General features: G+C 38.7%; 2 protein-coding genes across 2 annotated transcripts in view; both read left to right on the top strand.

The window, feature by feature from the left end:
* The window catches only part of smg1 (SMG1 nonsense mediated mRNA decay associated PI3K related kinase), a 43,048-nt gene extending 37,714 nt beyond the window's left edge, over positions 1-5,334 (top strand). Inside the window, exons 57-63 of the mRNA XM_016446947.1 lie at positions 2,146-2,373; positions 2,515-2,726; positions 2,815-2,915; positions 3,024-3,200; positions 3,915-4,021; positions 4,105-4,148; positions 5,316-5,334. Of these exons, the coding sequence (XP_016302433.1) occupies positions 2,146-2,373; positions 2,515-2,726; positions 2,815-2,915; positions 3,024-3,200; positions 3,915-4,021; positions 4,105-4,148; positions 5,316-5,334 (888 nt within the window). The remainder of the gene's footprint in view (positions 1-2,145; positions 2,374-2,514; positions 2,727-2,814; positions 2,916-3,023; positions 3,201-3,914; positions 4,022-4,104; positions 4,149-5,315) is intronic.
* Positions 5,335-6,141: 807 nt separating this feature from the next.
* Positions 6,142-10,962, top strand: part of arl6ip1 (ARL6 interacting reticulophagy regulator 1) — a 5,847-nt gene continuing 1,026 nt past the window's right edge. Inside the window, exons 1-5 of the mRNA XM_016447001.1 lie at positions 6,142-6,285; positions 7,198-7,331; positions 8,286-8,405; positions 8,982-9,099; positions 10,267-10,351. Of these exons, the coding sequence (XP_016302487.1) occupies positions 6,250-6,285; positions 7,198-7,331; positions 8,286-8,405; positions 8,982-9,099; positions 10,267-10,351 (493 nt within the window). The 5' untranslated portion in view covers positions 6,142-6,249. The remainder of the gene's footprint in view (positions 6,286-7,197; positions 7,332-8,285; positions 8,406-8,981; positions 9,100-10,266; positions 10,352-10,962) is intronic.

Here is a 10,962-nt window from a genome sequence, read left to right as displayed (position 1 = left end):
CGATGTCTTACTACGTTTCTGGACCTGGGAACATTACGGTTGCGTTGCTGTCTATGGAGGGTCAGAGAGCTCACACATTTCATCAAAAATATCTTAATTTGTGTTCTGAAGATGAACGAAGGTCTTACGGTTTTGGAACAACATGAATGTGAGTAATTAATGACAGAATTTTCATTTTGGAGTGAACTAACCCTTTAAAACTTACCATTGACCGAAACAGTCAGCTCTACTGCCTTTTCTTTTGCATTTAATTCTTTAGTACAAGCAATCCTGCGGTTCATAAAGAACTTTGTTTTCCTACCTCCACAAGTGCCATCTTATTGCCTTGTTTATATAAAAGTGCTCTTTTCCTTTAAACCTAGCCAAAAAGCCATAGCCTATGTGTTGACTGTGAAACACCGGAGACTTTAATTATATGCATTTATGGTGTAATTACTACATTTTCGTGTCAATCCATATTCACATTTACCGCAAACAATGCGCTGTTACTTTAATTCAGCACATGTATCACAGCAAAAATAGACTCTGTGTGGAAACGATCTCTGCACTGCTGCAGACGCACCGCGCCTGGAACACACTGCCGGACCGCAACCGTGTACAGTGTGAATGCTTTAATCCGTTAACATGACCTCGAAAAAAATATGCACCGCATACGCACTGCAAACATGTGAACCTGACGATATGTGTGTACGCTTCCGAGTGTGCATGAGCGCTCAGTCTCCAGGAGAGCGCATGAGAATGGTTTAAACACTGGCAAGAATTAAAAAGAAATGCTTTTTTGTAAACTTTAGTGACGATGCAACACTGCCTCAATTGTGCAAGTGACAATTCCTGTGTCAACTGTACAGCGTGCAGCTCGCTTATAGACAGACGCGATGTAATTTGAAGCCGTTTGCGCATTTTGAGAGAGAAAGAGAGGAGCGCGTGCGGTGATTCACTCACACTGTTTGTAAAATTCTCACAGAAAGTTTTCAAATTCGTCATAAGATTAAAGTTATTTAATGAAGAAATATGAATTGTACTTCACCTTCATTTTACCCGAGTCGGACAGACTGAGACGGTGCCCGTCGTGCCAAACCTCTCACAACAGCTTGAGATCGTTTTTTTGAGATCGGCCTGTATAGAGACCGCCGATCAAACATCCCAAAGCGATTATCGGCCGATAGTCATCGGTAGCCGATCAATCGGAGTGCCCCTACTATATCTACACAACCATTCAAAAGTTGGAGTCAGTAAAGTTTTTATTTGTTTTTGAAAAAAGCCTCATGCTCACAAAGTTTGATTAAAAAATACAGTAAAAAAACAGTAATGTTGTAAAGTGCAATTTAAAATAACTTCTCTAGTTAAAATGTAATTGCTGTAATGACAGCTGAATTTTCAGCATTATTACTCCAGTCTTAAGAGCCACATGATTCTTCAGAAATCATTCTAATACTGATTTGGTGCTCAAGAAACATTTCTTCTTATCAATGTTGAAAATAGTGATTATTTTTTTGGGTACATGTAACATGTAACATCATACATTTCTTTACTCTCCTTTTATCAGTTTCTTAAAACTTCTGTCTCCAAACCTTTGAAATGTCGTGCATAGCGATCGATCAGTATTGTATATTTCATTGTTGATGATATTTAATGAATCCGTAAAGGTTAACTTCCATTTTAGAGGATATATTTAAAAATAATTTAAAACTTAAATCTTAAATTAAAACTCTAAATATCCATTTTTATACTCTACATCAGGGGTGTCCAACCCTGCTCCTGGAGAGCTACCATCCTGCAGATTTCAGCTCTAACCCCAATCAAACACACCTGAACCAGCTAATTAAGGTGTTCAGGGTTGCTTGATAATTACAGACAGGTGTGCTAGAGCAGGGTTGGAACTAAAGTCTGCAGGATGGTAGCTCTCCAGGAGCAGGGTTGGACACCCCTGCTCTACATGTATGATAGTATGCCTGAATTCACTTGTAGGATTTAAAACAATTTATTTTAGTTTCTGACGTTTTATTTACATTTATTTAGTCAAACTATATCAGTGCAACCCTGCAAATCACTTTAACTACTTGGGAATCCAAAAAAAACATTTCACCATAATCTGTTGGGTGTCCGCTGTTTCTAATTGAAAAGCATTGGATCGTGTCTTTGCAGAGTGCTGCCATGGATCTGTCAATTGGTGGGCCTGAGTGGCTTGTGTACGCACAGAATCACCTCACCCAGGAGATGTCCAGTCAGAGAGCCATGCAGGAGGAAAGAGAGCAGCAGCTGGAGAGAGTGACCGAAACCCTGCAGCTGCTGGTAGACTCCATTAAAGGCATCCTGTCCAATCACAACCGCCAACTTGCTGATGTTAAGCACCTCCTGCGTGCCATGGCAAAGGTATATAAGCCTCTGATGCTAAATGCTTGACGTGTTTAGTTTGTTGGTCACCTTTAACCGCTGATAAAAAGTGGTTTTAAATGTTATCGAATATCTATCTTTTGTGCACACTCCAATGAGACCTGCTTTTCAATTTGGCAGGATGAGGAAAATGCCCTTGTGGAGGGAGAGGAAGTGACTTATGAGGGTAGTGTGCGTCAGTTCCTGTCAGAATACAAAGCATGGCAGGATAATGTGCAGATAGTGCTTTTCACAGTAGTTCAAGCTACAGGTCAACCACGCAGCCAAGAGCAGGTTGAGCTGCTGCAGGAGATCCCTGCCACCCTGAAGGAGCTAAAGCTTCAGAGCCAGAGGTGAGCACTTGTGCTGGATTCAGAACACAACTTGTAATCCTTCAAGGGGTTTTTTGTTAAAAATGTTTTTTTTTTTTCTTTTTCTTAGCATCTACAATGGCTTGGTGAGCTTCGCCTCTCCTCTTGTCACTGAGAGAGGAAGTGACTGTGCAAGTCCCACTTCCACAGTCCAGACCAGCTTTGCTGCTGGTAAGTTTAAGATGTAGCTTTGGTTCTTTCATGGCTTTTTTTTTTTTCTGTAGGTGATTTGAGTTTGAACTTTTTTGAGGTGAACTTTCTCTTTGTCTGTTACTATAGCAGTGCGCTGCAGTGGAGTGAAGACCCAGCCTGACAGCATGTCTCAGAATGCCCGCAAAGCTCTTCCTCGAAACTTTGGGACTCCGGTGGACACTCCCCCCAGCACTCTGATGATCAACAGTAAAGGACTGGCCCCAAGCCCCAAAAGAGCCGTGCGGGATCCCAAAACTGGAAGAGGTTAGTTGTGATGCGAATGCCATCTTGGAGATCGGTCCATTTAAAATGTAGCAATTTTACATATGTGTGTTTGACCAATATGTGGTTATTTTAAAAGATGCCTATTAAAAGGCACTATTCATCAAGTTAATGCTGATCATGCATTCAATGTTTTAGCATTTTAATAATTATAAACTATTGAGAAATACACTACCATTCAAAAGTTTTGGGTTGGTAATTTTTTTTGGCTCTCGCTTACCAAGGCTGGATTTATTTGAACAAAAATACAGTAAAAACAGTATACAGTATAGTTTAAAACTTCAGTGCCAAAACATCCTGCAACAGAAATATTTTGCAACATTTTACATTTTTATCTTTACTGTTGTTTGATCAATTTAATGCGTTCTTGTTGAATTAAAGTATTAATTTCTTTTAAAGACCCCAAACTTTTGAACAGTAGTTTAGAAGCTTTAGATCTGCATGTTTGACCTACAAGGGCCAATGTGCAGTTATTTTAACCGATAGATCAATGTTAACTTGAGTATGAAAAGCACTTCACTGATGTTCACGTTCAGGCAGTTTAAACTTATGACGTTTAAATTACAGTTTGTACTGACAATGGATTGTTTGGATAATGGTATCTTCTAAAGGAAAATAGTGCCTTTTCATTGAAGTCCTCTTACGAAATCAACTTGAAGCTTTGCTAAGATCACTGATCAGCAGTTTTTCCTTCAGCTGTGCAAGAGAGGAATTCCTACGCTGTTAGTGTGTGGAAGAGGGTGAAGGCCAAACTGGAAGGGAGAGATGTGGACCCTAACAGGAGAATGAGTGTCACTGAGCAGGTGAGCTTTCCTCCTTTATCTATACAACCTTACTGCTGCTGTTGTGTGCGTTTGTTAATGCCATGTATTTTGCTCTCTTTAAGGTGGATTATGTCATCAAAGAGGCGACAAACTTGGATGGGGCGGGGTGGGGGGGGGGGCAAGGCACACGCGGCTTGAACTACCCCCCCAACCAACCCCTGTATCAACAACAACAACACAATAAATGTCTGTCAACTATCAAAACAAATAGGATTTGCCACAGGGAAAATTTGCAGGAGACAGTTTATCCACTCTTTGAGCGAAGGTCTGCGGTAATTAGCGAGTTTCTAGACTACATTTGTGCGAGAGTGGAGGGAAAGGGTGATCTGGTCTTGGAGGGATCCTCCGTTTTTGGATGGCTTGGGGTCGGGCACGACTTACGGCTGAGCTGTCTCCTGCTGGAGCGGGTGTGGAGGGCTGTGTGACCAGAAGGCTCAAAGGACTCCATTGGAAGCCAGAAGGCCTTTGGCAGACCTTAGAGTTCATTCTTAACCACAAAAAAGACCTTTTCCCCTCAAGTGTATATATAGGAAACGCTGCAAAAAAATACTTTTTACACCTTCACCAATGTACTGCACAGATTTCACAATTAAAAGGCAAACCGCAAAGTGGCTTTGAGAACATTCACGGTCACGTGTTTCTGAATGTTTGGCACAATGAATAATGTGCTTGGAGTTGGCAAGTGCTCAGTCTGAGGTCTCTTTGATTTGATCCTCGAGTATGACCCAGGCTCAATATGGTGAGATGTGCAAATCAGTTTCTAAATGCTTCTTTTCTTTAGTATGCATCTCTGATCTTGTTTGTGTATTGTAGATTCTTTCTCTCTTTCCTTCTTTGCTATGGATTTAGTCTAGATTGCTCCTTTTTTTTTGACTTGCCTGTGGAAGTGTATCACCGCTGATACATGTCCTCATTAAAGCTTGCGTTTTACTGATCTTGACCTAGTTTTACATTTTTAGTGGGAGAAATAAGTAATGGAATAGTGATGTGGTGATGGTTACAATTGTTGTCTCTTAATGGTTTTACTCCACTTTGTTGGTCAAATAAAACTATAATTAAACCTCTTGGGTCTTCATTCAAGCATTTGCTGTTTTTGTTCATATTTGTCTGATTTTTACACTTGGAATTTTCGGAATTGGAATTTTAACTTGTTTAGACTTACCACAGCATTTCACACTCTCTACCTTTTGTACTGCAATTTAACCTTGTTCAGGAACTAGGCTTCATTACCCAGTGTTAAAAGCAGTGCTGTGACCCCCTTTCATAATTACAGGTGTGGTTACGTTGCTTAACCTGAGGTTAATACAGTAGTAACCTAATATTGAAAGCCTGTTTGTTCTTGAGCATGACACATTTTGTATCCAATTATTAGCAAATGCAGGTTTTGGTTACTCGACACTTTAACTTATATTTGACCTTCTCGATTGTTTTAAAAGGAAACATTATTTTTAATGTATATTGAAATATTCAATTGTAGTGAAAACTACCATATATTACAACTGCAAGCTATATTATATATTAAAATAGTAAATTAATAGTTTAAAACCATAAACTATATTAATTTACCAAAACTAACATTTAGCCCCATCCCAAGTTGTGGCTGCATCTAAGCTTTCTCCCTTTGTTTTCACACGATTTTCCACCATTACAAAAATGTACACCTGTGAAATACCATTATCTGGACCCTTTCTTTAGCATAGTTTGAAGAAATATCAATCTTATTCCATTTTTCTCCATTCTTACACATTTTATAGTTTGTAGGTAATGCATTTTTTAAGCTCAGCCATTCAACCGTGTTACCCAAATTATTGTAAAATATGTGAATTTTGTTTTTCTTTTAATTTAGGGGAAATGTAATCTTTGGCTCTATTCCGAAGTAGATCATTACTGAGCCCACAGCTTGGTTTGTACATTTTCAACCCTTTTAGGCATTTCACCCATTAGAGTTTACACACCTTCCACTGCTCATTTGTTGGGGGAAATGTCTTTATCGGTTTAGGCCCTGTACCATATTTGTGAACGGTTCCCCCTTGTATTTTACTAGTGAACTACATTTCCCATGAGTCCTTGTGTCCCGAGTTTCAGATAAAAACATCCTGAAAATAACGGTCGGTTGACAGACTGCCAGTGCCGCGGTACAGGGGAGGCGGATTCATATAATCGTGCTCTCCGAGCAACACAGTATCTGAAATACACCAAAATAAACCATGGCTGAGGGCGATAATAAAAGTGCAAATCTGTTGGTAAGTGGTCTGTTAATGTTCCGTCTTGCAGGCAGGTCGCCTGCTGTCGAAATGTATATCTTATGATTGTCTTTAGCAATATGCTACGCGGACTTCTGCTGCTGTCACAACTTAAACAGATTAAACAAAAGCATGACAGGACACCATTAAGATTAATCTGTCTTTAATTTTGTAAATGTTAGTCTTGTGAATGCACTGAATAGAAGGTAAGTTAAACGCCACGGATATGAACTGCGTGATAAGATCTTAGCAAGCTAACTAATTCGGTGCTAACGAAACGGATTACTCGGTATATCTAGCGTCTTACTAAATGGTTTTAGGGATAATGTATTTGTTTGTTACATATTTAATATATTACGTTTTTAACAAGTAACGTTATTTGCTTTTGATAAATATTTGTAATTTAAAATTAGTTTGAGCGTCGCTGGAGATAAGCTTGACTAAAGTATTTACATCCTAGTCTGCATTTTTTTTAGAGATTAACGTTACGTTAGTTGTAAATTAAAGCCACCAAGAACTGTGGTTGACGTTTATGCTTTAGCCTTTTAAAATACACTTTAAATTTTGAACTACCTATATTTTTACGTGATGTATCACAGATAAAGGAAGTAACTGGACAGACCCTTTAAAATATGGCCTGCTGGTTTGAACACAGGGTTTCACACTCGTTGTCTTAAAAGCCATTTATGTTCTCCTGTTTTACTTCGTATATGTTAACAACTAAAATATATCCCTGATAAGATAATAATTCATATTGGTGTCTGTTTAACATTCTTGACATTCCTGATGGATGTGCCCATCCCATGAATTCATGACACTCCCATTGTACAACAGTTTCCGATAATGCCATGTCATCTGTCGTAAGAGAACTCATTGTTTTGACTCTGTTACTGACTGAAAGCACTTCTCTAGGCTCAAGAGACGAGTCAGCTGGAAGAGCAGCTGCAGGGATGGGGAGAGGTGATCCTGGCTGGAGATCAGGTCCTGCGCTGGGAGAAGCCGTGGTACCCAGCAGTATTAGTGGGCGCCACCACAATCCTGTTCATGTGAGTCTGCGGTTCATAGCATGCATTAGAGCTGCTTCTTTACTAAAGGCCTAATCTTTCACTTCAGTTAATCAGATAAGGTTACACGCTGAAAGCTGAAGTCCTTGAAGTATTTAATGGTTTTTTACCATTAACACTTGCTTTCTTCAGCCTCTGATTATATAGGTTGTTACACATTGTAAACATATGCCTTTTATAATAATCTATTATGATGTTGTAATCTGATCTATCTGATATTCAGAATGATGTCATGAATGCCAGTGGAATCATTGCTTATATACAGTAATTTACGTTCTGGAAGAATAGAATACTATTTTTGAATTTAGAATAATGTTGCCAGTAGGGATGCGCAATATTGGATTTTTGCCGATATTTTTCAACTCATTTTGGCAGATAGCCGATGCCAATACCGATATATTTCCTTTTGTTTGGAATCAACACCAAGTCTCTCCTGTGACAAATTATTTTTAAATTTGGTTAGTTTTTAACAAGAACTTATTTGTTGGAATTAAATAAACGATAATGAAGTTATTTTATAATGACAATACATTGAAGCTTTAGAAATAGCTATAAATAAACTAAATATCAATCGCTGCATTTTTATTTATTTTATTTTTTTCAGAAAGATGCAGTAGTAACCTTAACATTTTATTTTAAGGTTTAACATTTGTAGATGGTCTAAAGCAAAAGAGCAATCGAACCAAGTGTGAAAGCACCTAAGATGCTTCAGCTTTAAAAAAAAAAAAACATTAAAAGAAAAGGATAGTTCTTAATAGTGATGTCTTTTTAAGAATGAGTTCCTTTTTTACTCTTCCTCCTTTTAATTTCAGAAACATCCTGTGCTATGAACTAATCGTGTGTCACTCTGTGTTTTTTTTTATTGTGACAATTTGCATACAATCATCAAAAAATGAAATGAATGCAAGAGTTTATGATCTATTTTGTCATTGGCAGGCTAATCTACTTCTTGGACCCCTCTGTGCTTACTGGTCTGTCCTGCAGTGTCATGATCCTGTGCCTGGCTGATTACCTGGTGCCCACTCTTGCCCCCCGTGTTTTTGGTTCTAACAAATGGTGAGTGAAGAGACGACAGCAAGTCCTGCTTTCGGCCACAGGCTCTAAAGTAACACTCTCCTCGTCTACTAGCGAGGTTAATTAAATAGCATGTTTCTCTTCAGAGCACTTCAGATCCTCTGGGAAGACACATAGGTATTTGCACAGCATGTATGTTCTTGCCTCTTCTGGTCTCCCCTGGCAACTTCCCTTGCTCTAGTTCAGGTCTCTGGTGTCTTTGAGTGACAGGTTGCAGTTGCTGCTGAGTGTCCAGTGTCAGGCACAGTGTTGGTTTGACTCAGCGGATCTCCACTCTGCAGTGAGAGGTCTTGCTATGCACGTCACATTCTGCAGAGCGAGTCGAGATCAGACCCCTGGCATTTATTTTAGTATCTGGCAGCTTCCTGTGGCTCTAAGTTTTAAGCCTTCAATATGGTCATGTTTTATGCCCAGAAATAAAATGCAATGGCTAAGCAGAAATGGAAACCGATTCCCTCTTCGTTTATGAGTGAACATTTATGATGTGTTTATGTTACCCATAAAGACATTGTTTGTTTATCGTGTATGTTTTCTGAGCACTATTTTGTTCCTGCACAGGACAACAGAACAGCAGCAGCGTTTCCATGAGATCTGTGGGAACCTTGTGAAGACTCAGCGCCGTGTACTTGGCTGGTGGAAACGTCTGTTTGCCCTGAAGGAAGAAAAGCCAAAAATGGTATGCTCATTTGACAGCACCTTCCTTGTTTTATGTCTTCAAATTTACTAGTGACTCGTAAGCATTTCACACTCAAAGCAAGCTGCCATTTCACACCACTAAGTTGGCTTTATCACTGTTGCTCAGCAGTAAGAACAAACAAACATGTGCGTAGCCCTACTTATACATAATTAAGGAGCACTTGAGCCCCTAAGAGAAAATGCATGACCCTGTGTGGGTTTTTGTCTTGTATATTTATGATATTTATATCATATGTAGTTTAGCAATATCACTTGAACAAGAGTGCTGTTTTTCCCTAATATCTGTAAAACTGCAAATGTGATATTGAGTAAATATGTTAGACACAATATTGTCAATATCAACTGTTTAGCTCAATTTCACGAACAGAAATGGTTCAGAACAAAGCCACAGCAGAACTGTCGTTTCTTTCCCTTAATGAATCCACATTTTTAAACGAATCAAGTGAGCCAATGATTTAATGACCCATTCTTGAAGTGATAGTTCACCCAAAAATGAAAATTCTGTCATTAATTACTCTCCCTCATGTCATTCCAAACCCGTAAGACCTTCTTTCATCTTCAGAACACAAATTAAGATATTTTTGGATGCATACATCGTGGTACTCTTGTGAATGGCAGCAGAGATGCGGAAGAGAAAAAATGCTGAATAAAGTTATTTTTGTTTTCTTTGCACACAAAAAGTATTCTCGTAGCTTTCTCGTAAAATTCTGGTTAACCACTGATGTCAGATGGATTATTGAACTATTTTGTTGAGTTCCGTACTACCTTTCTGGGCCTTGAATGTGGTAGTTGTGTTGCTGTCTATGCAGAGTCCGAAAGCTCAGATTTCATCAAAAAATATTTGAATTTGTGTTCTGAAGATGAACGAGGGTCTTGCGGGTTTGGAACAACATGAGGGAGAGTAATTAATGACAAATCTTTCATTTTTGGGTGATCTAGCAGTCACTTGCTTTCTCAATGATTGAATGAATGACTGAATGACTCGCTCATTAAGACAGTGATCGGTAAATATACATTTATTGATCAGATGTTGTTCAAACCAAATAGTGTGTGCAAGTGAAAGCGTTTGTGTATATTATTGTAAGTTCTGTAGAAAATAGGCTCCTCTGTGTACTCCTTGTAACACATTTGTTTTACTTCTCTACAGTATTTCCTCTCCGTCATCAGCAGTCTTGTGGCTGTGGCCTGGATCGGACAACAAGTGCATAACCTCTTCCTCACCTACCTGATCGGTATGTATGCTGTTTATAAGGGCTAAAAGTTTACCAAGTTAAGCAAACTGCTTGAATAAATCCCCTGTGATGAAAGGCTGTCGTAGGCTGTCATGTGTTATCTCTTACATCACAAATGCATTCCGATTTACTAGCAGGAAAAAAGCCCTAAGATCTATGGGGTCTATGACACGCCACAGTGTGCAAACTGTAGAGAAGTCACTGTCCTTTAGGAAAGCTTAGCTCATGCAAACAGTGACTAGGCTGCGCAACAAAGAGGTCATTGTATTTAGGTCATGGAAAGCCACGGTTTCAATCCAGAAATATGCTGCCACTTACCCTCCCTGCACACAAAGTTTGTTAAATCTGTTTGTACCAATTAGGTGAAATATTCTGAAGTCATTTTTCATTTGACATGAAAGTGTTATATCCATTATGAAGTGAATAGTACTTTTGAAAAAATATGAAGATTCCAATCATATCGGTATCCCAATAAGAATCATTTTATGATATATATATATATATATATATATATATATATATATATATAACAAGTCGCCTCATAAGGGACAGTAATTTAGAACTGTAAAAAATGAACAGTACCTTTATTCAGTGTCTGTGGCGGGGTTGTA

The sequence above is a fragment of the Sinocyclocheilus anshuiensis genome, unplaced genomic scaffold, assembly GCF_001515605.1.
Source record: "Sinocyclocheilus anshuiensis isolate Anshui unplaced genomic scaffold, SAMN03320099.WGS_v1.1 scaffold371, whole genome shotgun sequence".
NCBI classification, from domain to species: Eukaryota; Metazoa; Chordata; class Actinopteri; order Cypriniformes; family Cyprinidae; genus Sinocyclocheilus; species Sinocyclocheilus anshuiensis.
This window is presented reverse-complemented; position numbering and strand designations above follow the sequence as displayed.